Source organism: Sorex araneus, chromosome 5 (genome assembly GCF_027595985.1).
Source record: "Sorex araneus isolate mSorAra2 chromosome 5, mSorAra2.pri, whole genome shotgun sequence".
NCBI lineage: Eukaryota > Metazoa > Chordata > Mammalia > Eulipotyphla > Soricidae > Sorex > Sorex araneus.
The window spans coordinates 116,787,129-116,815,122 of record NC_073306.1 but is presented as its reverse complement, the minus strand read 5'-3'; the positions used below and the strand labels follow the sequence as shown (position 1 = coordinate 116,815,122).

Genomic DNA, 27,994 nt, shown 5'->3' with positions numbered 1-27,994 from the left:
CAAGCCTAAGATCTCTGAGGAGAGGTTTCCCGAGAGCAGGAGACGGCACAAACGGGGAGGTGGAGGAGCAACTGGGGATCAGAGGGAGAACCCGAAGCATCCCTAGGAATGAGCATACCTGAAAAACCTGTGTAGGGTTTGGAAGCATCACTCCCAACAGTGCACGCATCCCTACCTTACCATTTGAGCCTAAAACCATATGCCCATGGCAAGACAAATTTCAGAAGACATGACACTCTTGAAATACAGAATTTTATTTAGAAACTGTTTAAAGTAGAAAAAAACCCTGTCAAGAAAGACCAGGTGGAAAATGGGTTCCCGATAAAATGGAATTTGAGGGCAACGAAAGTCTAAAAGGCCACAAAAGAGAAATAGCACCACTGTTATTTGAACAATGGCTAGTTACTTGCATTTTTTTTTTTTGGCATTGTAAATCACTGAATCTGGGTTTTCCTCTGAATTCCACACAGAGCATGCACTACACAATTTTTATCATAAAATATCTGCTTTCTACACACATTTCAGGACAAGCTACCACCAGAAACAAATCAATGCAAATACATCAGGGGTTGAACAATCTCAGTAGTGGGTGACACACATTTTGCAGAATTCTGCCAAACAAAGGAACTGAATGGCTGTGGGCAAAGCAAATGAGGGCGAGTTAAGGAATGAGATATTTTAAATATTAATAATTAATTCAGACATGGTACTGTCGTTTCTGCAAAAGAAAATTAACATTTAGTAACACGCTAACAAGTCTTATCTCCAAAGAGATTAGTGCACTGCAAAGGCTTCTGCAAACAGATGGGGGCTGTGGGCAGCAGGTGCTGAAACACAGGCCTGGCCTGCCCGAGGGAGCGCTGGCCTTCACCCGTCCCTCCCCTGGCCGCAGGTCCAGGAAGAACGCGCAGCCTGATCCCTACCTGCCGAACTTCCACTCTGAGCAGCAAACGTGAAGGAGCCAAAGGAGAGACCCCAGTGGGCCGGGGGCAGAGAAGAAAAAGCATGTTAAATGTAAACTTAAAAAGGCATAAAATGGGACACAACCCCCATTCAAATTCCAGAGACCTGGGCAAGTCCCCGAAAGTTAACTGCTAAGTTTAAAAACTTGATACATCTCATTTCTTAAAAAAAAAAAAAAAGAAATTTCAGGGGTCATGGGGAAAAATTGTGAGAAAAATGCTCAATGAAAATCAAGCTCTTCACCTCAAAGGTCTCGGGACTAGAATACGCCTTCTACTCATGCGGCAACAATGGTTGGTTTGACCACTTTGCAAGTGATCAGAGACAAAGCAACTTGAGCGTCCCGCAGGGGCCCTGTGTAGGCCTGTGAAGTTTCGAGCAGCCCCACGAGGCCTGTGCACAGCAGCTTCCAAAGGTCCCACGTCTGGCCTTTCCTTCCCCAGACACAACGGCAAACACACAGCATCTCCTGTCACATTGTGTTTTGTATTTTGAAATAGGAAAGCATATTTTAAAACTCTTAAGGCATTTATTTATTAAAATGTTCTCTGCCAAAATTTCACATTAGTTTATAAGTTCAATTCAGTCTTTACATTTTCCTCCCGAGGTCGCCACCTCAGCGTATTACACAGTAACACCTTCTCCGGGACTCAGTGTTAACCAGTGTCCACGCGGTGAGCCCATGTCAGCCTCTCTGTTCCCTGGGTGAACCAACTAGATGTTAATACTGCTCTGCTACAAGGGAAAAGCTCCTAACTCAAACTTACTGGAAAAGGAGTGAAACTTCTGCAAAGTGCACTTTAAGAAGAGGTACGTTTTGCTTATGAAAAGAAACCAGTGAGTCCTCTAAGAATAAAAGGGAGTATTTTACAGTTAAGCACATGATTTGGAGTGAAGAACCTCGATGTTGCTCTGCTGGCCCAGGCTGTTAATACTCTTCTTGGTCCTCCTGAGGGCCCCCTTCGTCAGGTATCACAAAGCCTTCCTGAAATGGGGAAGAAGGGCGGACACCTGTTAGGTTTTCAACATCGAAGGGGCAGTTTCTCCTGTGGGTTCACGTCCCCGTAATTAAGCCTCACGAAGTCAACAGTTCTTCCTGTCCCTACGGCACACTGGGCACATAATGGCACCAGGCCAATTATGTTGCTGCTCAGTTCATGACTCAGGCAGCGGAATCACCTCTCACGAGGGACAAAGCCTGAGCAATCAAACTTACCCTCACACTGCCGGTGATGCTTATGTCCACTCTGCTGAATAAGGTGAGGATTTCATATGCCATCAAATGGTCCTCTTTAAATAAAAGCAAGTTACAAGGCTGGTTCTACCTCGATGATGTGGGAGAGACCGTCTGAAGGCTGAGGCATACGCCTTGTGTGAGACCAACTCTGGTCGGATCCCTGGCACCAGATGGTCCCCTGAGCACCAACAGGTGGCTCAGGTAATCCCCAGCACGCAGAGCCTGGGCAGCACTGCATCCTTTGGCCCTGCACGGAGCTGCCAGCCCAGCTGACTGAGATTCGCTAGTGGGGCCCCTACTCTAAGTGCCCTGTAAAGTTGCCCATCATAATGACAGTGCTGTCCCCACATTTGTGGCCTGGAAAACTTTGGGCTCCAGCTCCCACCATCTGACATGAATGCACTACAGAGAATCCCCTGCTGGTGTGGATCGCGAGAGCCTTCATCTACTCCCCTTTTTGTAAATGAAATCTCCATGGCTGAATTCATGAAAGATGCAATTTCATCAAATACTGAGGGGCCAGAGAGTGCAATGAGTTAAGGCCGACCCAGGTTCAATCCCTCACACCCCATACGGCTCTTCGAGGACCACCAAGAGTGATCCCTGAGCAGAGTCAGAAGGAAGCCCTGAGCACCCTGGGGCATGGCCCAAAAGCAAAACAGGAAACAACAAAAGCTATACTCAAGCCTGGAGCAGGAACCCTGCATCCCCATCATCCATGCCTCATTCCCTGGCACAGGGCAAGACAGAAACAAGACAAATGCTGGTCAACCACCTGCAGAGTCCTCCCCAATCCCACTACACAGGCTCCTCATCCTCGCACGGGGAGAGCCTCCGGTGTGTAGCACGCTACACAGACTACTATAACAAAAGAAACTGGCCGCGGCCTGGGCACGCGGAAGGCCCTTTGGGAGAGGAAAGCAGGCCAGCCTCAGGGTTTCTGGCAGCAGGGGCAGTGGGCTGTCAGCAGCAAGGGCGTTCTGTGGCCCGCTCACCTGCCAGCGGCCACAAACGCCAGAAGCAGGACAAGCCAACCCCCTCCACCCCCCCCCCCTGGCTCCTGCCCTTGGCTCACAGTACACTCTGGCTCGGGGTGTTGGGGCCAGAGCCACTGTACAGCTACCAGAGTATACTTATCATGCATGTGCCTGACCTGGGTTTGATCCCAAACTCCCGAGCCTTGCCAGAAATAAGCCCTAAAAACCCCATATGTGCCTATGTGCTGAGTATCGGGGGATACTCATGCATGCCTCGGCAGCGGCCAACCCAGCAACCCAGGTCAGAGATAAGAATGCTAAGCAGGACATGACAGATACCAGCTGGGGCTGGAGAAGCCGTCCAGGGGAAGGAGGGAGTGGGGGATGCTGTTCGTTAAGTGCTTGCCTTGCATCGTGCCAAACTCAGTTTGGTACTGGTATTGCATATGGTTTCTCAAGCACTGTCAGGAGTCACTGCTAAGCACAGAGCCAGGAGAAACCCTTGAGTGATGCCAGGAGTGGCCCAAAAGCTAATGGGGCCCGTAAAGACGGTACCATGGGTAAGGCCGTACATGTGGCAGAACCAGGTTCAATCTGTGGCACAAGATTGGTTCAATCCACAGCGCCACATATAGTTCCCTGAAGCCTGCCAGCATTGATCCCTGAGCACATAAGCCCTGAGCACCGCTGGATGGATCCCAAACCCCCACCCAAAAAAAAAAACATTTCCTCTGGCAATTTGTTAAGAAAATCCCCTCCTGGTGATACATACGTCTGTGGCATACAGAATGTCCACAATCCTCTGCAATACAGGATTGTTCTCCCCCTCGTTCTCCTGGCAAATCAACTCAATGTTCCTGAGTTTCCCGAAGTAGAAATCTCTCTCTTTCTCCAGATCTTCAACGGTGAGTTTCAATACATTGATCTGCGTGAAACATGACAGATGGTGAGACAGCGGCACGCACACCCCGCTCGGACCAGACTGAGTCCACCCACTCTTGCACCGACTCTCGAACGCAAACAGAAACCTGTTTTTAAGTTCAATGTCAAATTTTCTCAGTCCCAGAGGTTGGCTCACGGTCTTAACCTTGACTATAACACCCAAAAAAGGGAGTGAACATGTACGAGCTTGTTTGGAAAACTCAAAAGATAAACACTGGAATCATGAGGAGCATGAAGCCGAATCCAGGGTCTGCAAAGACAGTCCAGGGGACAAGGCACTTGCGTTGTATGTAGCCAACCCAGCTGGGTCCCCACGGCCAGAGTATGGCCAGGTATGGTCGAAACCTCCCACCCCCACCCCTACTGCCCAGAAAGCAGAGAATTCACAACCCAGCCCTGCAAGATCGCTACCATCATACCCGGAGGCCTTACCAAGGCATGGGCCAATCGAGTCCCGGTCTTCCTGGTGGGGAAGCCAATGGAAAGAGAGGGTCTAGTCTGGGGAAGCAAGGTCGAGTGGGGAGCAAGGCGGGGGGGGGAAACTGGCACACAAAACCCCTCCCACACGCTGGGGCAGGGGATGATCCACGACTCAAAGAAGAGCCTCCTCCAAGGAGAGGCAGCTGACTCCCCAGAGTGTCTCGAAAGGGAGGGGAGAGCAAGGCAGGGAGGGACCCAGCACATTCCGTCACGGCTCCACTGAGCGGCGTGGCTGTCCGCACACATGCTGCGTCACCACTCTCGAGACAGACCGCAACCCCAACACTCCGCCGGGACGCCCCCTCGCAGGGCTGAGTCCGCACCCCCGCAGGCCTGTGGGGGGGTGGGGATGAAGCACAGTGCATCTTCATTGCAGTGGCTCCAAACCACGCTCAGCGTGTGAATTCGCTTTCACTCTCACTGAATGCAGATGCCCTGGCACTCGGGATCACGGGGCGGCCTGCAGAGCACCACTGGGGTGGCAGGGACTTCTGAGTCAGAAGACACCACAGAATCTCCTCTAAGTCCAGGAGAGAGTCCAGGGATTCAAGCGCCTGCCTTGCATGCAGCTCACCCCAGTCTGATCCCCAGTACTGGACGGTCCCCCCCAAAAGCCGGGAGCAACTCCAGAACAGAGCCAGAAACAGCCCCAAGCAACCACTGCGTTCAAAGAATCTCCCCGACCCCCCAAAAATGTAGACCAACCTTGCAACTTCCAACTGCAAAAACTGAAGCACAGAGTTTTCCTAGCCCCACCCACCAGGATGAGGAAGAAGCCAGACACAATTCAGGCCACAGAATCCCGGCCGGCGGGGAAGAAAGCTCCATTCCCCTAACCTACAGTCAGGAAGTGTCCAGAGACCAGGAGAAGGTGACCAGGCCCACCAGGACCCTCTAGTCAGACTCACCTTCGACGTGCATTGCCAAAGTCCTGAACAAATAAAGTCAGAATAAAGGTTCTAGAAAGACTTTCTGAAGTTCCAATCAAATACTGCCATCATCTAGAAACCAACCCACAAAAACTAAATGAACAACAACAAAAGTTTAAAACACAGGATAGAGGAAATACAACTGGGAGGACCCTGGCCTAGCAGGCAGTCAACCCAGGTCCAATCCCTGGCACACAGCTGTTTCCCTGACTCGACTTTTACTTTTTTTTGGGGGGGTCACACCTGGCGATGCACAGGGGTTACTCCTGGCTCTGCACTCAGGAATTACCCCTGGCCGTGCTCAGGGGACCATATGGGATGCTGGGATTTGAACCCGGGTCGGCCGCGTGCAAGGCAAACGCCCTACCCGATGTTCTATCTCTCCAGCCCCTGACTCGACTTTTAGGGAGGAAGGGGTAAGAATTAGTTCAATCCAAACTGAACATTCTGATTCTAAAACTGGAGTTAATCTAAAATAATCATCCAAAAGCATGCCAACAAATACAACGATAAAGGAACAGTAAGAAAATCCCCAAAATTCAAGATAGTTCTAATTCAAAGACTTGACTGAGATCCGTACGGTCCCTAGAGCACTGCCAAGAGTGACCCCTGAGCACAGAGCAGGAATAAGTCCTGGAGCCTTCAGGTATGACCCCAAACAACCCAAACCCTATCAAGAGCCTGCTACTAGCTTATTCTGGTGGTGCTCAGAGCTCCCCACGTGCCAAGCAGATGCCCGACAGGGAGCCAGACGCCCAGCCCTGAGCCTGCAGGCGTTTCACACTAGCTCCACTTTCAACCTGAATCTCAAGTGACAAGAGATTTCGGTGCAGGCTGTAAAATCCTTTAAAATTACTATTCACAATGGAATTCTCCTTTTGTCTTGTTAGAGCCAAAACGTAAGACACTCTGGACCCCAGGGCGTGAGCAGGTCTCCAGATGCCAGCAGTGACACCCACCGGTCCCAGGCATGCCAGGTGCTGGCTCGTGCCCCCGGCCGCCCAAGACTCTGGAGAGCAAGCGGGTGAGTCAGCTCTCCCTCGCAGCACCGGAAGACACCAACGCCCCCCTGCCACCGCCGCCCCCCAGTCTGCACCTACCTGTTGCATTAATTCGGCTGCTTCGTCATCCCCATTGCCCACACCGGGGTTCTTCCGCACCATTCCTGGTCCAGCCTTGGGCGTTGCAGTAGTTCTGTGTGTTGCAATGGGCCTCTGTGGCGCTGAGAATGGAGCAGAGGTCTTGTTTTTAAGAGACACGAAAGACCACCATGGGCCGAAGAGACAGACAGTACAGGGGTCTGAGTTCCTGCCTGCATGTGGCCTGGTTCCAGCCCTGGCACATGCTCTTCCCACATCAGCAGGTACACCCCTGAAGGCCCACCCGCAGGCCCCCGCAGTGAACTGCTGGTCTGGCTGCCCAAGAATCCCCAGGAGGGGATGCTCCTGGGCCTTCTGAACTTTGCCTGGGAGCCCCCCGCCCCTCAACAAAAACAGGAAAAGAATCCATCAGAAAACAAGAGAAGGCTGTGGCCAACTGCCCTCCTCGGCTGTCCGGGGAAGGGATGCAGTGCAGGAGCCCAAGGCGAGAGCCAGCATGCGAGACACCATCAGCATGTGGACCACAGTGTTCTCATCCCCTCACACAGTCAAGTACCAGTGTCAGCCCTTATTTTCTGGCGGGACTGAATCCTTCTCTGATGCATCTCTTTCCGGTAGGACAAAGAGGACTATCATCTGGAAGAGGCACAGTCATTCTGCTACACACAGATGCTCCCCCCAACTATCACCCACCAAGCCCACAGCAGGGCAGCTTCCGAGAGCAAAGGCACACTCTCAAAAGTGAGCTCCCGCACCACCGCCACTAGCCGTTCCCACCCGAGGAGTCAGCTGCCTCCAATCCAGACCCTCAAGGAGGCAAGATGGTTGAGGCAGCTCTGGTGGGGGTGGGGGTGGGGGTGGATGGTTATGTGTGTGGGGGGGGGGGATGGGGCATGATTAATGTATGTATGTTTGGAGACGTACTACCACGGAGCTAGATCCCTGGTAAAACACATCTCTTTGGGGGCTACAGCGACAGTACAACGGGTAGGGCGTTTGCCTTGCACGCGGCCAACCCAGGTTCGAGTCCCAGCATCCCATATAGTACCCCGAGCACCGTCAGGAGTAATTCCTGAGTGAAGAGTCAGGAGGGAAAAAAAAAAAAAAACACGTCTTTGTTCAGAGGTGTTTAGAAAGGCTCCAGAGCTACAAACCAGGAGCAGCTCCTGAGTACTACTAGGTTTGGTCAAAAATTAAAAAAAACAAAAACAAAAACAAGAGCCAAATCCATTCCAAAGAAAGTGGATCAACAGGCAGGAAAGTCAGAACACAGAACAGGAAGTACTGAGCATAGCCAGATGTTACCCAAAATAAAAAAGAAAAAGAAAAAATGAGAGGTTGTCGAGAAACAAAAAATGACTACCAACAGGCACACACCATTTCCAATGTGGGACAACGAAAAAACACTAAAGCTGAGGTGCTACTAGGACACACCTGTTGTACACACTGAAAACCATCCCATGATACACTTTCAACGGGTGAATGGCACGCAAGTGAATCACATGACGAAAATCTGAAAGCACTCATATGCTCTCCACCACCAGTCAAGGCTCTTTGAACACTAATTAAAGTTCTTGCCACCGTGGGAGTGGGTGGGAGGGAGAGGGGGACACCTATACAGCGTCCGCCCTGCTCCCCATCTGCACACACTGAATGTGTTATTGGGACCGTCCTGGGAGACTGACCAGAATAAGGCCTTTCAATCTGTTCTATTTGTTTTTGTTTTTTATTGCTTTTTGTTTTAGGGCCACGACAGGCAATACTCAGAGCTTACTCCCGGCTCTGCACTCAGGAATCACTCCTGGCAGTTCTTGGGGTACCATAAAGAATGACAGGGATCAAACCCAGGTGAGCTGCGTGAAAGACAAGCGCCCTACCCGCCGTCTCTTCGGCATGAAAGAAGGCAACTGTAAGGTCAGGCTGGAGAGAGCTAAGGACAGATACAGTTCTGCCTGGTGCGCCATTAGCCTTGCTCCTGACGTGACGTGCTCCTACGGCAACTCAAAAACTCACTACTGGAGGAATAATGAATGCATGAGTAGCTGGAACATTGCACTGAAAAAGATGTCTTTTTTGGAGTCTTTTACCTGCGCTGCCAGAGCCGAGAGGTTTCTTGGGCTTGTTCACAGCAGGAGCAACGAGTGAGGGCGCCACTGCAGTCTCCTGACCTTGTCTGGCTGCAACAGGGTCATAGTCTTTCCCATCATAGTTTGCGTCAAAGAATTTCTTGAACCACTGAACAAATTCAAAATTGTCCTGAAACTTCCCTTTTACTAATTTGTCCACAGGAATTATCTGCAAAGAAAACATAAAGACAGCCCAGAGCAAAAAGATTTTGGCAGTATCAAATCAGTATAAAGCTCTGTCAAAAGAAAAAAGCAAATAAAACAACAAACAATGGACAGGCAAGAACTTAATACTAAGGCCTCTTAGTACTATCCAGAACGAGAGAATACAGCTGGCAGGGTGTTCATCTTGGTGTTGTCGAGCACCCCTCTGGTCCCCCGAGTATCGCCAGGGGTGATCCTTGAGAGGAGAGCCAGGAATAGTCCTGAGCACCACATGGTGTGGGAACCTCCCCCAAAAGAGTATCCAGAACAAGTTTCACTTTGCCTTCAACACAATATTCTCCATTAGCCAAAACCCCTTCCATTCCATAAGCACATAAAAAAAAAATCCAAAACACTGAAAGAACAAATAGTACCACATCCAAAACCATCAAAGACAGGACAAAGCTATCAGTCCACTCTAAAGAGTAAACCTCCCGGCAGCAGGAGCTATAGTACAGAACATAGTACATTCCCGGCACCCCATATGGTGCCCCAAGCCTGACCAAGAGTGATGACTGAGCACAGAGCCAGGAATAAGCCCTGAGCACAGAGCCAGGAATAAGCCCTGAGCACAGCTGAGTGTGCCCCAGAGAGCAATCTCCCTGATAACCATCAGTGTCCTAGAACTTGTCACAAAGTACAAAATGTGGAAATTAACCAGACATCTACAATAAGTAACTTAAAACAACTTCTGTCTTCCATACCCCTGTTAACAGCATACGAACAAGAGCCTTACACGTTTTATTTTTGGTTTTGGGTCAGACCCAGTGGTACTCAGGGATCTCTCCTGGAGGAGGTCACGGGACTATGTAAGGCACCAGGCGTCAAACCTGGATCGGCTTCACACCAGGCAAGCACCCTACCTGCTGTCCTATCACTCCAGTCCCAAGAGATTTATATAAAAAGAACAAGTACCAGCATTTAAAATATATTAGCATTAAAAACAGTCTTGTGGGCTAGACAAATGGTACAGCAGGTGAGGCACTTGCCTTGCATGTGGGTGACTTGGGCTCACTCCCCGGCATCACATATTGTCTCCTGGAAGAGTGTCGGGAGTGATCCCTGAGCGTAGTCAGGTGGGGCCCAAACACAGGCGCCATCCCCCAAGGAGTCTAAGGATGGGCCAGAGTGAACTCAAAGACACGGAGAGCATGCCTGGCACTGCAGGAGGCCCAGGTTCAATCCCTGCCACTACATGATCCAACAAAAGTGAGCTGGGAGTAATCCCTGACTACCAATGGGTGTGGCCTAAGTACCAAAACAACAGCCAAGAATTCAAGAGGCCAGGAAGATGGCTCAAAGTGCTTGAGCCTGAAGTATTTATAAACTCGTTGCTAACAGAATACTTTTATTCTACCACAAGGAATGCTTGACAGAAGTAATCCACAGACTGAAAGAGTCCATTGTGGAGCCCTACCCAGTGCCACTCAGGGGCTGTGCCTGGCTCGGTGCTCGGAGGGCCGAAGGTGTCACAGACAGGAAGCAGGAGCACTGGCCCCCTGCACTGCCCCTCGGCCTTGATGTTTCATTAGTCACCAGTACAGACTTGTAGGCTGAATGCAAAGCTACTAACTTCATGATGGAGATGACTGCAGGAAAAACTGAGGATGGGGGACAGAGAGATAAGACAGTGGTAAGGCGCTTGCCTTGAGTGCGCCTGACCTGGGTCTGGATCTCTAGCACCCCTGTGGTGAGCACTGCCTCGTGCGGTCCCCAAAACAAAACAAGAACCTGGATGATCCCGGGATGCAGCTAAGCAGTAGAGCAACTGTGAGCCCGGCTGCCCCGCACTAAGTAAAACAAAAGAAACTGTTTAAATGGAAAAATAAGGGACCAGAGTGATAGTAGGGGGTGGAGGGGTGGCCCTGCCTTGCACACAGCTGACCCGGGGTCTCAGGAGTAACTCCTGAGCTCTGTTGGGTGTGGTTCCAAGGCAATAAACAAATAAATGGAAAAATAAAACTTACTTTGTCAACACCCATCCTCTTAAAACCTGCTTGTAGTATTTTGAAGTTCTGGATATATTCATGTTCTAGTTTAGCTTGAAATTTCACTTTCTTCAAGGCAATGGAGCCAGGAAACAGCATGTCCATAAACTGACAATACGCAGCCCCTGAATAAACAACACAGAAGAACAGAACACACAACTGGATCATTAAATGCTGTTAGTAAAGCGGCAAGGCACACTTTTATAATCCACTGAACCCAAATACCATTTTCGGGGAGCTCTCAAATGATGCCGGGAGACTTGGCTCCCTCACAGGGAATTCTGCCAACTGTGTCAGCAGCTCAATGCCCGTGGCCAGCCTGAGAACACGCTGGGCCTGCAGGACCACACCTGGCAAAGAGCTCGGGTACTACGGATGCTGGAGATTAAATGAGGCTTGGCCACATTCAAGGCAAGAGCCTGCACCTCTGTACCTCTTTGGCCCTTACTACTATTTAAACCCTTACGAAGAGGATCTACAAAAACTTCAGAGGCTGGAGAAGAAGAATACAGTGGGCTGGGCATTTGCCTTGCATGTGGTCATCCCGGCTCAACACCCAGCACCACATATGATTCCCTGACCAGAGTCAGGTGTAAATCCTGAGCACTGAGGGCTGTGTTCCCCTCCCCACCAAAAAACAAATAAATAGGGCCGGAGTGATAGCACAGCGGGTAGGGCATTTGCCTTGCACTTGGCCGACCCGGGTTCGATCCCCGGCATCCCATATGGCCCCCCAAGCACCGCCAGGAGTAATTCCTGAGTGCAAAGCCAGGAGTAACCCCTGAGCATCGCTGGGTGTGACCCAAAAAGCAGAAAAAAAAAATAGATAAATAGACAGGAAACAGGAGAGAGCCTCCCCGACGGGCAGGCAGGTACCGGCTTTCAAGCAGCTGCAGTTTACCCTCCAACCCCACCACTTTCCTGACAGCTAATAAGCTGAATCTCTTCAGAACAAAACTGAATAAAGACATTATTACGTGCCTCTGCTTAATTTTTTTATTCTAAGAAGCAAAGAAGCTAGTTCAACGGTCAGAGCTCATTTGCCTTGCATCCCCAGGGACTATAGTTTGAACACTGAACTGCACAGACCCCTCACGCACCATGAGAGTAATCCAAGAGGTCACCAGCACCGCACTGCAGTTCCGACAACTGAACTGTCCAGCCCAGCTGGCCAAGTAACTCCAGGAGTGGCCCCCAAGTACCATGAGCCCAGCGAAGGAGGCCCTCCCCCATCCAACATTCTACCCTAAGGAATTAACGCTCATCATCCGATTTGCTCTCCAATTCTTTCTTCCACTTGCCTTTTTTCTTTTTTTCTTTTTGGGTCACACCCAGTAATGCTCAGGGATTACTCTGCACTCAGGAATTACTCCTGGCGGTGCTTGGGGGACCATATGGGATGCTGGGGATCAAAGCTGGGTGGGTCACATGCAAGGCAAACACCCTACCTGCTGTGTTGTCGCTCTGGCCCCCACGTGCAATTTTTTCCCCTCATCTTGCCCCTGAAGATACTTCTCTTGGTGCTTAAAACTTCCAGGAACATTATTTCCCAATGCCTCATAAACATCTGCCCCAATTCCAGGACAGGAGTCAGCCTGCTGTGCATCCTTCAGGAATAACTCACCAAAGGGGAAAGCCAGTGACTAAGCAAACAGCATCCTGCAGAACAACGTGAGATCACCATCACGCATGCGTCCAGCTGCCTTTAAGTCCAGCCACACTGGCTCTCTGCCAGGCCCTGCCTGAAGAGCGCTGTCACCGTAACTTTCAGAAAGCCGCAAAGAAGACAGAGCACTCGAGAGATCAGGGACATTCTTGACAGAAAGGAAGTAAAAGCCTGTTTTTTTTTTGAGGTAGACGCTTACTTAACCAATAACACACTGAGAGCATTCTGTGCCGGGCACTTAATCAGTTTATTCTTTTTTTTTTTTTTTGAAAGAGACACTAAGGACCAGAGAGGAAGCTCAAGCGTTGGAGCACAAGCTTTATAGGCAGAAGGCAGGGTTCAATTCCTAACATCACACAGTCCCCTGAACTCTGAGCACAGCCAGGGATAATCCCCACATTCCTAAAAGAGGGCCAGATGGGGCCAGAGAGATAGTACAGCAGGTGGGGTATTTGCCTTGCAAGTGGCCGACCTGGGTTGGATTCCAGGAACTCCACGTGATTCCCCCCCAAGCACTGGCAGGATAATTCCTAAATGCAGAGCCAGGAGTAGCCCAAGTATCACCCAGTATGGCCCATTTTAAAAAAAAAAAAAATTCTTTCACTTCCCAGATTCCAGAAGCCAATGACCTAGTTTCTACAACAAACTAACAATATTCAAAAGGCATTAGCTATTTGCAATTTTAAGAGATTTTAAATTCCTTACTTTAGGGGTCAGAAAGATAGCACAGTGGATAGGGCATTTTCCTTGCAATACAACTGGCCCAGGTTCAATCCCCAGCACCCCATATGGTCCCCCCAAACCCACCAGAAGGGATCCCGGAGTGCAAAGCCAGGAGCAAGCCCTGAGCACTGCCGGGTGCAGCCTAAAAATGAACAACGATAAAAAAACTTATTTAGGGGGCAGAGAGATAGATGGCTCAAAGAGCTGCAACGCATATTCTGCACGTGCGAGGCCTGGTTCAATCCCCAGAACAGCACGATCCCTAAAGCACTACCAGGGGTGATCCCCCAAGCACCAAGCCGAGAGAAGCCCCTGAGCACTGCCAGGTGTGGCCCTGAGAGTACAGGCCAAAAGCACAGAGGTCAGAGATGACACTGAAGCCCAGCCCTGGGTATGTGGATTCCCTCTGCACAGCGTGGTTACATACCACCCTTCTTCTCAGAACACCCTACAGGGGGCGAAAGCAGCAGAATGGGGGGTGTGGGGGCGGGAGGGGGTGGAGGTAGGCAGAGGGATGCGGTGTGCCGCTACTCTAACTGGCTGAAACAGGTAAACACGAAACAGTAAGGGTCGGGAGAAGGCCAGAGGGCTGGAGCAGAGACTCTGACAGTATCTGGGGCACAGCGCGATCCCCCGAGCCACTGCCACTTGCAGTCCCGGGGTGTTGAGTGTGTCATCTCTACTGCACCCATCCAAGTGCATCTGCGCATGGTCACGAAAACGGGCAGCTCTTATATTCACAACAACAAAGAATGGAAAGGGGAAAAGTAAAAGCAGCAAACTAAACTATACATGCTTCTCTGAACAGTCTAATAACCGCAATAGACAAGAAGTAAGCAAAATGCTTATTAAGAAAATGACTTAAGCAAATTAGAGCACCACACAGCCATAAAAGAAAAGCAGCATTTGATATATGGCTATGAACACTCTAGAACATAGGGTGTAATTAAACACACTATGATTTGTGTAAAAACAGGGGAAAGAAAACACCACTTATCCGGAATACAGAGCAGGGTGGTTTTCCTGCATGAGACAGACAGAGACTCTGCAAACTAGCTGACTGGGGTGGAACTAGCTGACTAGGATGGCGATGGACTTTTCATTATTTAGCGTTTTGTTCCTTTTCATTTTTAAATCTTCTTGTGACTCAGTTATTTACCAAAAAAGAAAAAAAATTGGGCCAGAGAAACAGTAGAGCAGGTAGGACACCTGTTTTGCGTGTGGCTGATCCTGGTTCAATTTGTGGCACCCCACATGGACCCCCGAGGCCTGTCATGCAGGAGTGATCCCTGAGCATAGAGCCAGGAATAAGCCAGGTGTGGCCAAAAACCAATATACATACGTAAAACTGCATCACAGTACATAAATGATGTTTAAAATTTTTAGAAATATTCAAAGTAGAGCCAAAATGAGTAATATTAAAATTCAAAGCAGAGCTAAAACAAGTAATCATAGGCAAGCTATTTAGAATCCTCTACCTCAGTTTACCACCCTGTGAAACCAGCAAAACTCCTTACCTCCCATGCTTTTACTCTGAAAGTGTCTTTGCCTATACCAAGTGTTCAATAAGGCCGTAACTGGGGCCAGAGCAATAGGACAGCGGGCAGGGTGCTTGCCTTGCATGCGGCTGACCTGGATTCAATCTTCATCACCACATATGGTTCCCCAATCCCCAACAGAAGTGATCCCTGAGCATAAAACCAGGAGTTAACCACTGAGCATGGCTTGATGTTACCCCAAAAAAAAGGAAAGAAAATGAAAAACAAGTAAAATTCCTGGTTGGGGCAGGGGGGAGGGAAATGCAGTGAGAGGGACCCTGAGAACCTGGTGGAGGGAAGAAGACACCGGTGGTGGGAGCGGGGATGGAACAGCATGTCTAAAGCCCAACTGTGAATGACTTTATAAACCATGGGGCTTTAATAAGGTAACAAATAAAATATACGGCACTGCTCAACTTCCTCACACCTGAGACCAGCACCTATCTACACACCAGTCCGCAAGCTATAAACTGCTACCTTAGTTTTAACTGCTAAAGTAGATACTGGTGCTCCATCTGTCTATACCTGCTGACTGGACTGTGTAATCAAACAAAAGACCTGAGTTCAAAAACTAAACCAGGAAGAAAAAAAAAAAACTAAAACAGGAGCCAGAGAAATAGTACAGGGGACAGGGTGCTTGCCTTGTAAAGCCCACCCGGGTTTGGTCCCCAGAACCCCATAAGGTCCCCTAAGCCTCACCAGGAGTGATTTCTGAGCACAGAGCCAGGAGGAAGTTCTGAGTACAGTTGGGTATGGCCTGAGTGACAGTACAGGGGTTATGCTCTTGCCTTACAGGCAGCCAACCAGGGTTCAATGCTTAGCACCACATATGGCACCCCAAGCCCTGGCCAGTGTGAAACAAACCCTCTCCAAAAAAAAAAAAAAATTCAATATGTGGGACCAGGCATGTAATTCAGCAGTAAAGCACATGCCCTGCAACAAACACACACACACACACACACACACACACTCACACTCACACACACACAAAGTCTGTTTTGATAAGCAAACCTCACAACAGCTCAACAGGTGGGTAGGTGCAACTCAGCCCAGTTTTCAGAAGAGGAACTAGAACACGGACCCATCTAAAGTCACACTGCTGCAGAGACTGAAGCCCCTCCAAGTGTGGCCTGACTGTCACAGAGAAGGGACACGGCAGTGTGTACCACACAGCCACAGGCTCAGGCCCCAACTAGCCTGGAGGCCATTCAGAGAGCAGGGAATTTCAGGGAGGAGCTGCTGGCAGAAAAGCTGGCTCAAGCGAAAACCAAGATGACCTCGTCCCCTTATCAGTCATCAACTACAGAGCAAGCATGGGGTCTCCAAGTCTCAAACAGGGGCCGGAGCAGGAGTAGAGGCTGGGCTCTGGCCTGCACACAGCTGACCCAGGTCAATCCTCGGCATCCCGTGTGGTCCCCTGAACACTGCCCAGAATGATTCCCGAGTACAGAGTCACAGGTGAGCATGGGCAAGTTTGGCACCAAACCAATATAATAAACAAGCAAAAAGCCTCACTCAGGGGATGGAGTGATGGTACAGTAGGTAGGGCACTTGCCTTGTGCACAGCTGACCTGGGTTCCAACCTCCATATGGTCCCACAAGCCTGCCAAGAGTGATTCCTAAATGCAGAGTCAGAAGTAAGCCCTGAGCACTGGGTATGCCAGCCTGCCCCCCAAAAATATACACCAAAAGCTTCAAACAAATGGGGCAATGACAGTGAGGAAACACTGAGGAAACAGAAGCCTGGGGGTCAAGGAGCAGAGTGGCACAGGTATAACCCTAGCAGTAACTAACCAAGGAGTTTTGAACAAGCAGGACCTAGCACCACCATCACTCTCAAGGGCCACACACAGCACCTCCTGCTCCCCCCTGAAAAACTGGGATTCAACATCGCAGGATGGGAAGAAAACTAGATCGAGTCTGGGACCTCGGCACAAAATAAGGCAAACGCAGGGCAAAAACACACAACTCAAATGGCTCGAGGGCACGCTTCGCACATGAAGCCCCAATCCAATCCAATCTCCTGGCAGCGCACGGTATCCCAGGCACTGCTGAGAGCCCCTCTGAAATTACAGAAATGACAGCAGTAATTTTAAACTCGTCCAAGTGGGACCTGCTGGAGAGCACGGGCTCCTGATCTGTCTTGAATGCTCAAGTCTCAATTCTGTCCCTGATTATATATAACATCCAGGACTTGACACTCAACTGTTCTGTTTGTTTGGGGGTCATACCCAGTGGTGGTCATGGGTTATTCCTCACTCTGCACTCAGGAATCACTCCTGGCAGGTTTGGGGGGTACCATATGGGGTGCTGGAGATCAAACCCGAATCAGCTGCAAACAAGGCAAGTTCCCTATGGGCTATTCGATCACTCTGACCCCGACACTCAACTTAAATGAGGTCGTCTTTCCTATCCCAAGGAGAATGAGAAACTTTAAAGCTAGCTGGAAGAATTTACATGGCTCTAGTACACAAGTGGTCAGTTAAATGATTCTTGTTCCTTTGCAAGGCGGGACTGAGGGTCTGATTCGACAGGAACTGAGGGGGCAGCGGCTCCCTGTCCCACCCTTCATCCAGCACACGCCTGGCCTTGCCCCCCAGCTGTGATCAACTCACTTTTGATAACCATGACACCGTGCCAGTCTATATACCTCGTGTCAGTTCAGTCCATATACCTCTCAAAAGGTGGGACAGGAAGTTTTCAGAAAAAGTAAAATCTGTAACTTGGGAGGGAGCAACAATAGTATGGTAGTCAGGGCAACTGCCTTGCATGTGACCAACCCAGATTAATTCCCAGCATCCCATTTGATCCCCCAAGCCTGCCAGGAATGATTCTTGAGTACGGAGCCAAGAGTAACTTCTAAGCACTGCCAGGAATAGCATCCCCACCCACCCCCACCCCATCCAAAAACTAAAAAATAAAAAGCCTGGTAACTTTAGGAAACATAATGACCAAGTGTCTAATCTTTGGTTCATATATAATTCTACTTCTAAGTATCACTGAGGAAAGAAACAGCTACGATCTATGTTGAAGGCTACTCAACCTAACGATCATTCACAGAAGAAAAGCCAAAAACCAGCTAGAGATAGCAGAGTGGGTAATGTGCTTGTCTTACAGTGGCTAACCTGGGTTTGATCCTGGCATCACATAAGGTTCCCCCAAGCAGCCCCTGAGAACTGCCAAGGATGGCTCAAAAATGTCAAATAAGGCTTAGAGCGGCAGTACAGCAGATAGGTCACTTTTGCCTTACAGGCAGTCAACCTGGGTTCAAGCCCCAGCAACCCAAAAGGTCCCCTGAGTTCTGCTAGGAGTGATCCTAGCACAGAGTCAGAAGTAAGCCCTAAGCACCACTGTGACAAAAAAATAAATAAGTAAATTAATTAATTAGTTAATTAAATAAAACAAATTTAAACAGCAAATAAATATAATAAAAAGGACAAAGAAAATAATATTAGAAAAATTAAAAGGGAAGAGAAATCACCCAAGCAGTAACTTTCTCTACTAAAACATGCTTGCTTTCAATTAGCCCCTCTCCGTTAAATTCTTATTAAACAGTAGTTTGAGAAAATTGCAGCTCAGGGGCTGGAGAGATAATATGGAAGTTAAGGGCCTGGCCTTGCATGCAGCCAACCCAGGTCCAATCCCCAAGCCCTGCTAGGAGTGACCCCAGAGTTAGCCAGGAGTAATCCCTGAGCACAGTCAAGTGTGGCCCAAAAAAAAAAAAAAGGGCAGCTGAAATAGCATTGCCCAACTGTGGCCTTGTGCTACTAAGGAAAAAGAAATTTAACTGATTAATGTAGAAACGAAACAAAGACAAGTACTGTCCCCAATGAAGCGTTTCAAATCTGGAAGAAGAAGTGTGCAGACAGAACTCAGCTAAGTAATAACCTCAGAATGCAGTCTTTAGGAACACGCTTCTTCTTTTTCTTTAGGCTGAGTCATGTCCACCAGAGCTCGGGGTGACTCCCAGCTCTGTGGTCAGGAGTCACTCCCGGCCATGCTCTGGGCCCACGTAGTTGGTGCCGAAAGCAGGGATCGGACCTGGGCCTCTTACATGCTTTGCATACACTCAACCCTCTCCAGCATCTCTCCAGCCCTCAGCAGCACACTTTTTGAGAAACAAAAGTTCTTTCTAGAAGGGGAAGAAGCAAGGCCGGGCTGAAAAAAAGGAAACAGCGGCCCAAGCATGGACTGGATCTATGGTTTCTGCAGGCAGACACTGGTCTGTGCAGTTAGGGAACTGCATCTTTCCTGAGAGAGCCGACTGGAGGCTTCTTACCTGAGCACAGCTGCTCAATCTTCGTCAGATTCAACTGCAGAGACTCATTGATCCAGGCCAGCATGTCATGTCGACTCAGATTATCACTGGTGACTGACGTTGAGTATACGTTCACTGCCATCTTCTACAGCACCAGAGGGAAAGAAAAGGGCTCGTTACAGGAGGCACACGAGAGAGCACTACTTCTTTCAGGAGTCCCCCAGAGCAAGCCTAGTGCTGAACACTCAACGGTCTCGTTTTCTCTTTTTGTCCTGGGGTTAGAACCCCCCAGGGCCTCAGACATGCCAAAGCATGTTCTGTTGCGGGGCTACATCCTAGGCCAACTGAACACTCAGCTGTTAGGCTGCGCCTGCTCCCCCAAGAGACCAAGCCAGAAGCGCGGGGATTCCTACCAAGGGCCTAGACCTCCATGGACACGCAGGGCCTGAAATCAACTGCGCTGCCACTCACTCACCAGCTGAAAACTTAGGACCCCACTTGAATGTGAATGGCAGAAAGCATTAAGCTTCAAGAGCCTTGAAGTAAAGGGATAATGAGAATGGAGGAGGAAGCACAAATAAGAACATTCCCCGTTTAGAAAAGAGCAACCCAGGCCAGAGACAGTGTGTGTGGGGGAGGGGGGAGGCACTTTCCTCACATGCAGCCAAACAGGTTTCAATTCCCAGCACTGCCTGTGGTTCCCTGAGCACCACCATGAACACAGAGCCAGGAGTAAGCCCTGAGGGTCAAGTCGGTGTGACTCAAAACCAAAAAAATTATAAAGCGGTCAGCCAAGTTTACCCACTGAGATATGTGTGTTTTGAGCCCAAATAGTACAGAGGCAAGTAAGGTGCTTGCCTTGCATGTGGCCGACCTGGGTTCAACCCCCAGCACCACATTGTTGAGTTTTCTCACCTCAACTCAACACGAGAAACGTAAGAAACGAAACCATACACTAGAAATAAGAACAGCGGGCTGTTACGAAGGCAGCCCCGAGCGCAGGCCGGGCACAGGCCGGGCACAGGCCGGGCACAGGCAGGACGCAGAAGCAGCATTCGGTGGATTGGGAGCAGCCTCCCCAGGATCTTCCAGGACGACAGGCGAAGGATGGTTGAGAGGCAGACTCCCAGGCGTCGTCCGATCTCCCCCTTTACGGCGCAGTCATAACCATCCTTGCGGCAGAAGTCTCCATCATCAGAGTTCCATCATCCTCGTCTCCTCGAAGACTCAAAGTCTCCAAAGTCTGTTTTCCTCCTCGTCTTCTTGCCTTCTCTCCACTGCTGTGCTCTTTTTATCTTCTTCCTTTGTGCTCTGCTTCTGTGTGTGTGCCATTGTGCGTCTCTGTCTCTCCTCTCCAGTCTCGGTAGTCTGTCCTTTTCTAACTTCCGTCTTCTACTTCTAACCTTGGCTTTGTGCTCTCCTCTTAAGTTCTCTGTCTTCTGTCCGTGCCACTGTCTCACTCTCTCTGTCTCCTGCTTTCTAGTCTGCTGCCGTTCTCTTCTTCTTCAGTCTCTGGTCTCTTCTGACCTCTTCTAACCCTGGGACCGTGGCGACCTTGGTGACCTTGGCGACCTCGTAACCTCATAATCTGACTTCTCCCAATCTTCTAACCATCTGACCTGACTTCCCCAGCCCCTTATGGCATAGTTCATATAGAAATCCTGTAGGGTGGGGATACAAAGGTGTTTACTCCCGATTACCAGAAGATCCGCTCAAGGGCAGGATCCCATCCAGGGTGTGTTGCTTTCTTCTTTCCTCAGCTAGGAATCCACTTAAATAGTTGGAGTAAATTTACTTCTAATATTTCTAGCAATGTCATTTTGCATGAGCACAGTAACAGATATATCAAGCTTAAAGTTTGGTGGTTCTTCCTGAAGACATCTCACTATCTATTCCAGACCACAGTCCTCAGGCCAGGCTAGTCTTCCTACCCCCAGCAGGGTCCTTATTCAGTTACCTATTTTGGGTCATGACAGAGTTGGTCCATGACCGTGCTCTTATAGTTTAGTATTATGGCACTTGGTCTGGCCCATTTCGATGCCAAGGTAGCTCACAGCTTGCCCTGGGTCCATCAGTCCCTCATCAGGACTCTGCTGTTGGAATGCTAGGAACTAAGGGCAACTGAGGCTTAAGTCAAGTAAAAATGGATGCCCAGGAGTAAATATTATTTTTGAGTCAATTAACTCCCATGCTACATAGCATAGCATCAATTGTCTTCCTATGTCTATACAAAAAGGACATCACTAAAGGACATCGCTAAGTAAAACATACAAATGGAATAAAAGAAAGAGAAGAGCAATTATCAGTTTATCAGTTGTGCCTCAGTTGCTCTGTTGTCGGAGTGGCTCAACAGACCTTAAGCTCCCTGTAGGAGCATCAAAGACAACCCAATGTTATCCAACACCACATATGTATGGTCCCCCAAGTTCAAGGGGAGTGATCCCTGACCAGTCAGGAATAAATGAGTGACCCCTGCACACAGCCAGGTGTGGCCCCAAAACCAAAATAGAATCCTTTTCTTTCAGATGGTGAGCTTTTATTCCTCTCCACAGTTCTTACAGTTTTCCAAAATTCCTTTGAAGACAATGCCCATATGTCTCATAAAATTCAGAGAGTAAGAGACTCAAAAGATTAGTATAGTGGGGAAAGGAGTGACGGCGGGTAGGGCATTTGCCTGGCACACAGCTAACTCAGGTTCAATTCCGGGATCCCATATGATCCCCCAAGCACTGCCAGTGATTCCTGAGTGCAGAGCCAGGAGTAACCCCTGATCATCAGTGGATGTAACCCAAAAAGAGCCAAAAAAGAAAAAAAAATGTAGTAGCACAATGGGTAGGACACTTACCTTGCACTGGCTGACCCAGGTTCAATCCCCCAGCATCACATATGCCCACCCCACGCCAGTAGTGATCCCTGAGCACAGAGCAAGGAGTAAGCCCTGTGACCCCCCCAATTTTTTTTAGATAGAATTGAGAAAGTAAATCGAGGAAAAATAACATCACTCAGTACTTCCATGGGAAGTAAATAACCTGCACAATAAAGACAGTGGTGGCGAGTGACCTTACTATGAACAGAGTCCAGCTATTAGTTTTCTGCTGAGCCTCCGGACTAGGGACGCGGGGTGGGATAGTGAGGGGGGAGGGGGAAAGGGCCAATAGGCATCAAGAGTCTCAGACACCTGCCACAGGACCCTGACAGCTCCGCCAGTTTCAGCCAAGCTCCTCGCTGCACAGAGAGCAACGTGGAAGCCCTGGCCAAGGGCAGTCACACCACCTCGTTCCTCTACCCACACTCCACTGCCAAGCATTCAAATTCGAAGCCACAAAGTTCAAATACTATTAAACATAGACGCCATGGCCATCCTCATTCACACAACACATGTGGAGCGAGCACTGTCCGTGGGGGTGGAAGCACATGAGCAGGAGGAACAGACTGCCTGTCCAGGGCGCACTCCAGTAGAGCAGGCTCTGCTGGCCACACAACACCACTCAGCACCCCCGTAGAAATCGACCTTAGTGAAAACAGTGCCCACTCCTGGTATCCCAAGCTCCTACTGCCCACCCCTCACCCCCTCAGCCCCCGAATCTCCACAGAACCAGGATCCCCTTCGGGGGAAACACGGATTTACACAGTAAGGGAAAGTGAGAAGAAAGTCTCTCTAAACAAAGGGTTTAGAGGCTGGAGGATAGCACAGCGGGTAGGGCATTTGCCTCACACGTGGCGGACCCAGGTGCATTCCCTATGGTCCCCTGAGCACCAGCAGGAGTAATTCCTGAGTGCAGAGCCAGGAGTAACCCCTGAGCATCGCCGGGTGTGACCCAAAAAGCAGAAAAATAAAATAAAGGTTTGAGGAGCTGAGAGCTGGGCTGAAGGGCTGAAACCGTACGCTTTGCATGCAGGAGGCCTGGGTTTGTTTAAGTTCCCGATATCCGCCCAGAGTACCGTCTCCCAAGTACCATAGCCAAGAGCAGCCCCTGACACCACAGGTGCATCCCCATGGCAAGCACACGGCTTGCATGCAGGGTTCAATCCCCAGCACTGAGGCAGTGGGGGGCAAGGGGGACCAAGAGGGAATAAGGCTTAAAAATAAAAAACACAAAGTGAAGTCTGGGCTTACAAGTCAGGAGGAGGCAGCCTTGTGGGGACCTGGGAAGGAGGCAAGGCCCACTGAGAAGAGGGAGGGGAGCCGGAGGTGCCGGGTCCCTGAGGGCCATGGAAAGGAGTTTAGACTCTGCGCTCTAGCGGAGGGGACAGCTCAGCAGCAGCGCACCTGGCTTGCATGGGAGACCCTCATACTGACGCCCAAGTCACTCCCAAATGTACTGGGTTAAGGAATCCACCGTAGAGTAGAATCACACCTTTAAGTTAGAGCTTACCTAACTGCACTGCTGGCAGAAAACAGACGGGAAACAGATACTCGGGAAGATGAACTAAGAGTAGGGCAGGGGGCAGCCCAGACCTAAGTGAGGTTCCTGGGCAGGCCCCTCGAGGGCACGCCCCTATAAAACAAACCAGTGGCTGTAGGGCCAGAGTGAAAGGACATCAAACTGGGGACTTGCACCCAGCTGCTCCAGGCTAGATCCCCAACTTCCCATTTGGTCCCCTGAGCCCCGCCAGGAGTGATTTCTGAGCACAGAGCCAGGGATAACCACGGAGCATCACCGGGTGTGGCCCAAAAAACAAAAAATAAGAATAAATTTTAAAATATAAAACCATTGCTGTCATAGGACCCTGACACCGGAAATGCTTCCTAATATTACCAATACCAAGGGACACCACGTGACCACATGCTCCTAATGGCATTTTGCCCCCACCAGCTAGTGGTCACGGTTAAGAGCTGCTCTGTCTTCTGCTTCCCAATCTCCTGCCCTAGGCCACTGCAAGTCACAAAGCGACAGCATCTAGGCTCTACCTAGCCAACCCACACTCTCAGAGAGGGATAACAAGAACTGGAGAGGTAACAACTTCTCAGGCCTGTGCCCCACACCCCCGGCCCTGCACACAAGAGGGCCTCAGCAAGTACCACTTGTTCTCAGGCTGGCGGGATGGTGTCAAAGAGAGAACGTTACCTCGTAAACTTTTCAGAAAGCAAATCATCAACATTCTTATATTCTGAAACTCAGATCATCAGATCAGAAGCCAACACAACTCTGGTCCCTGACACCACACTGCGGAGTGTGGCCCCAGCACCTAATTCAAGCCTTCACACTGATTCTCATCTTCCTTTTGCTTTTTTGTTAGGGGGCCACACCGGGCAATGCTCAGGGCTTACTCCTGGCTCTGCAGTCAGAACCACTCCTGGCAGTGGGATGTGTAAGGCAAACACTCTACCCACTGTACCGTCTCTCAGGTCCCTCATCTCCATTTCGGAACCTCTCCAGAGACAGACTTGGGCTGGAAGGAATTAGCCCTATGCTAAGAACAGTGGATTTCAGGCCAGGAGGACCTGTTCGAACGGGAGGCCGTCACTCATTAGGTGTATGGCCCTGGGCAAGTTACTTAACTTTAATATACCTCAATTATCTCACTGAGCTAACCCACCTATCTGAAGAGGAAAATGGTGAGGCTCAAATGAGATAAGGTACATAAAAACTGAGCGTGGTGTACCACACACAGAGGCGCAGGGAAGCGGCCTTGTCTCACCCATCCTCTTATCTTTAGAGGCAAAAACAATTCCAGAGTCCTGCCACCAATCCCTCATCCTGATCCACTCCCAATCTTCAAAATTAGTCTGAGATTGTCTCACTTTGTTCTTACACAGCAGCTGGGAAAATATGTGGGCCCGAGAGTGTGCACCGGGCTGGGCACACATGGGGCACACAGGAGGCCAGGGTTACATCCCTGGCACCCATAGGGTCTCCCATGCATAGCCAGGAGAGAACCCACCTACCCCAGCACCAACCCAGGAAGAGCCCCCAAGCACTGCTGGGCCAGTCAACATCAACAAAATCAGGGCACACAGCTCCCCCCAGCAAACAGTCCCTGTGAGAAAGGCTGAGACGCTCACTGTGTGTAAAATGCTACTAGCAGGTGCCATGGGAGGCACAACCAGACAGGGACCAGGGTCCCGGGCTGAGTCCTGAGAATCTATTTTGGCAATACTCAAACATACACTGAGCAATGTATGTGTCCAGCCACCATAAAATGAAAGCAGCTGGCAAGGCCACGTGTCTGCCGGCCACACCCCAGCTCAGAGAACGTTAATGGCCTTTCATCATCATATAATTTAAAACTCTTTCATTAGCAGAACATTAATACCTGCACCATATGCTCTGCAAAACCTGCAGCCGCTAAATACAGGAGGTGAGGCACCCTGTGGATGTGTAATAAACATCCCTGACTCAACTATTAACTGGCTCTTCCAGGCAGTCAAAACAGAACCCAGTTCTCGGAGCTACAGCTCCCTCCAGCTCCTCCTCAGCAAGAATTCCACTGAACAGAAGATCCCGGACCACCCGGGAGCCTCACCCTTACACAGACTCTTGATTTCCCAGGCCAAGGGAGAGGGCTCATGGGCTAGCACGCAGACTTTGCATATGGGAACCCTAGGTTCCATCCCTGACACTGCATGGTCCCTGGTCACTGCAGGGTGCAGCCCCAAAGCAAAAGGCACATCAATCCAGGTTTGTGGGTTATCTTTTTTATTTTATTTTTTTTCTTTTTAAAAATTTTTTATTAATGAATCACTATGAGGTACAATTACAAACTTATGAACTTTCATGTTTGCATTTCATTTATATCCCTCCACCAATGCCCATTCTCCTCAATCAATGTTCCCAGTATCCCTCCCACCACCCCCACCACCCCACCCTGCCTCTGTGGCAGGGCATTCCCTTTTGTTCTCTCTCCTGTTGGATGTTGTAGTTTGCAATAGAGGTATTTATTGAGTGGCCATCATGTTCGGTCTATAGTCTACTTTTGGCACGCAGCTTTTAACCTGAGTGGGTCCTCCCAATAGTCTCTACTAGGTGTTCCCTTCTGACTTCTACCTCTTTTTATTTTTTTTTTAACACGCAGTAAAAATTTATTCATATTAATAACTCCATTTGTCATGGGGGTTGTTGCTTAGATGTATGGGATGGCACATGCATGCTGGCTCTCTGAGGTTACACAGGTGCTGGCTCTCCGAGGTTACGCAGGTGCTGGCTCTCCGAGGTTACGCAGGTGCTGGCTCTCTGAGAGAAAAGGTCGCGCGGCTGCACTAGCGGCCGCGCGGCTCGGATCTGTCCCAGTCCCGAATCCTGGAGCCGTGTTAGTTGCTGCTCAGTGTCGCCGGGGTTCCATCCGGAGAAGGTGTGCAGGGGGCACCTCCTCCCTCCGGCCCCCCTGGTGTTGCTGGCCCCGATTCGGGTCCGGAGCATTGTCCGGGCCGCGTTGCTCACCAGAATGCCTGCCGCTTCTCTGTGGATTGTGGCATCAAGATGGCGCCGAGGGTGGGTCGAGGCTTTATTTTATTTTTTTGAGGGGGCGGGCATGAAAGAGGAAGGTCTGGGCCACACCCGGAGGGGCTGTGAGTTTACTGCAACTCTGCACTCAGAGGATCAGGACTGGTGTTGCCAGGTATTGAAGCCAGGTCAGCCACCTGCCAGGCAAGAGCCTTACCCACTGGACTCTTTCTCCTGCCCTCGATCCGGGTTTTGACGGATTAAATAAGGTCTCTCTAGGTTCCTCGGAGTCTCTCTGCGTCGCGGCTGTCCTCGCTGGCCCCTAAACCCTGACCGACTGAAGAATCCTGGCTGATGGGCACCCCGGCATGTTCAGGGAACCTTCCAGAGCCCCAAGGAAAAAGGGGATGTGTCCCAGTCCGCCAGCCCGCCCTCCCCTTCCTGGCCCGCCCTGAAAGGAACCAAGGTGGTGGTGCTGAGCGCTTGGGGACACGCACGCCCTGGCCCACGCTTTCCCCGGGTGCCAAAACCCCGCAGGACGGAGGACCGCGCCACGAGGACATTCGCCTCCAGCCGGCTCTGCGCCTCGGAGTGGAGGGCAGCACGGGGTGGGGTGGGGGGCGTCACGCCCCACCCCTCTCCATGTGTCAGCATCCCCATCTGCGACATGCTCCGACACGACCGCCCCACCCCGCCACCGCTGCAGTTCCCCTGGGGGTCCACGTCCGGCTCTGCGGACCCCACGGGCCCTACCGCGCCCGAGTACCTGTTGAACCCGGGACCACGCGCGCAGCGTTCCCCGGCGCCGAGGGAGCCCCCGCCGCCGCCCTCCCACCCTCATTGTCCCTGTTCCAGGGATGACAGCGCTGAGGCCCCCCCCAACACACACACACACTCCATCCCCTCCCCCCGCCCGAGGCTCAGGAAGCACCTGCCCAAGGTCGCCGGGCAGGGGAACGCACGGCCGGGACCCCCGAGCCCGCGGCGGGGCCCGCGGCGCGCGCGCACGGCCGCCCCCTCCCCCTCCTCCCCGCGCCCCCCGCTACCTGCGAACGCAGCCACCCCGGAACCCGCCGCCGCCGCCGGCTCCCCCGCACGCCGCCGCAGCCCGGAAGCCCCCACGCCGCCAGGGGCAGCCCCCACTTCCGGCGCAGGCCCCGCCCCCCGGAGCGGCCCGCCGCGCGCCGGGTCGCGGCCCCGCCCTGGCCCCCCGCGCACACCCGGGCTCCCGCACGCTCACACGCGCTCCCGCACGGCCCGCGCCGCCCGCCGCGGAGAGCGGCCGGGCCGCCCCCGCGCCCGCGCGCCCGCCGCCCCGCGCCCGCCGCCCCGCTCACCGGCTCGGCGGAACCGCTCCACGACCCGTGACCGGCTCCGGTTCCGTCTTCGTCTCGTTCAAACCGCCCGACCCCGCCCGCGCGCCCGCGCGATGACCTCACAGGCACCGCCCCCCGTGACGCTCCGACGTCCGGGCTCGT

The 27,994-nt window shown here is 51.0% G+C and overlaps 1 protein-coding gene across 2 annotated transcripts; it reads right to left on the bottom strand.

Annotated features, from left to right (window-relative positions):
- Nucleotides 1-1,132: 1,132 nt before the first annotated feature.
- On the bottom strand, nucleotides 1,133-27,994 carry MAPRE1 (microtubule associated protein RP/EB family member 1). 2 transcript variants are annotated; one of them, XM_055139684.1, is made up of 7 exons: nucleotides 27,854-27,994; nucleotides 19,153-19,276; nucleotides 10,926-11,071; nucleotides 8,716-8,923; nucleotides 6,629-6,750; nucleotides 3,950-4,102; nucleotides 1,133-1,948 (listed from the first exon to the last, which is right to left on the bottom strand). In XM_055139684.1, the coding sequence occupies exons 2-7, from the start codon at nucleotides 19,271-19,273 to the stop codon at nucleotides 1,892-1,894; spliced, it is 807 nt and encodes a 268-aa protein (XP_054995659.1). In that variant the 5' UTR covers nucleotides 19,274-19,276; nucleotides 27,854-27,994; the 3' UTR covers nucleotides 1,133-1,891. The 2 variants fall into 2 exon arrangements, with proteins under 2 accessions (XP_054995659.1, XP_054995658.1); XM_055139683.1 differs by lacking the exon at nucleotides 27,854-27,994 and adding an exon at nucleotides 27,563-27,651.

Coding starts and splice junctions, on each gene's coding strand:
- MAPRE1 (XM_055139684.1), bottom strand. CDS start 19,273: ATGGCAGTGAACGTATACTCAACGTCAGTCACCAGTGATAATCTGAGT. Junction 4,103..6,628: donor CAGCCGAATTAATGCAACAG/GTAGGTGCAGAC, acceptor TGTTTCACGCAG/ATCAATGTATTGAAACTCAC. Junction 1,949..3,949: donor ACATTCTGTATGCCACAGAC/GTATGTATCACC, acceptor TCCCCATTTCAG/GAAGGCTTTGTGATACCTGA.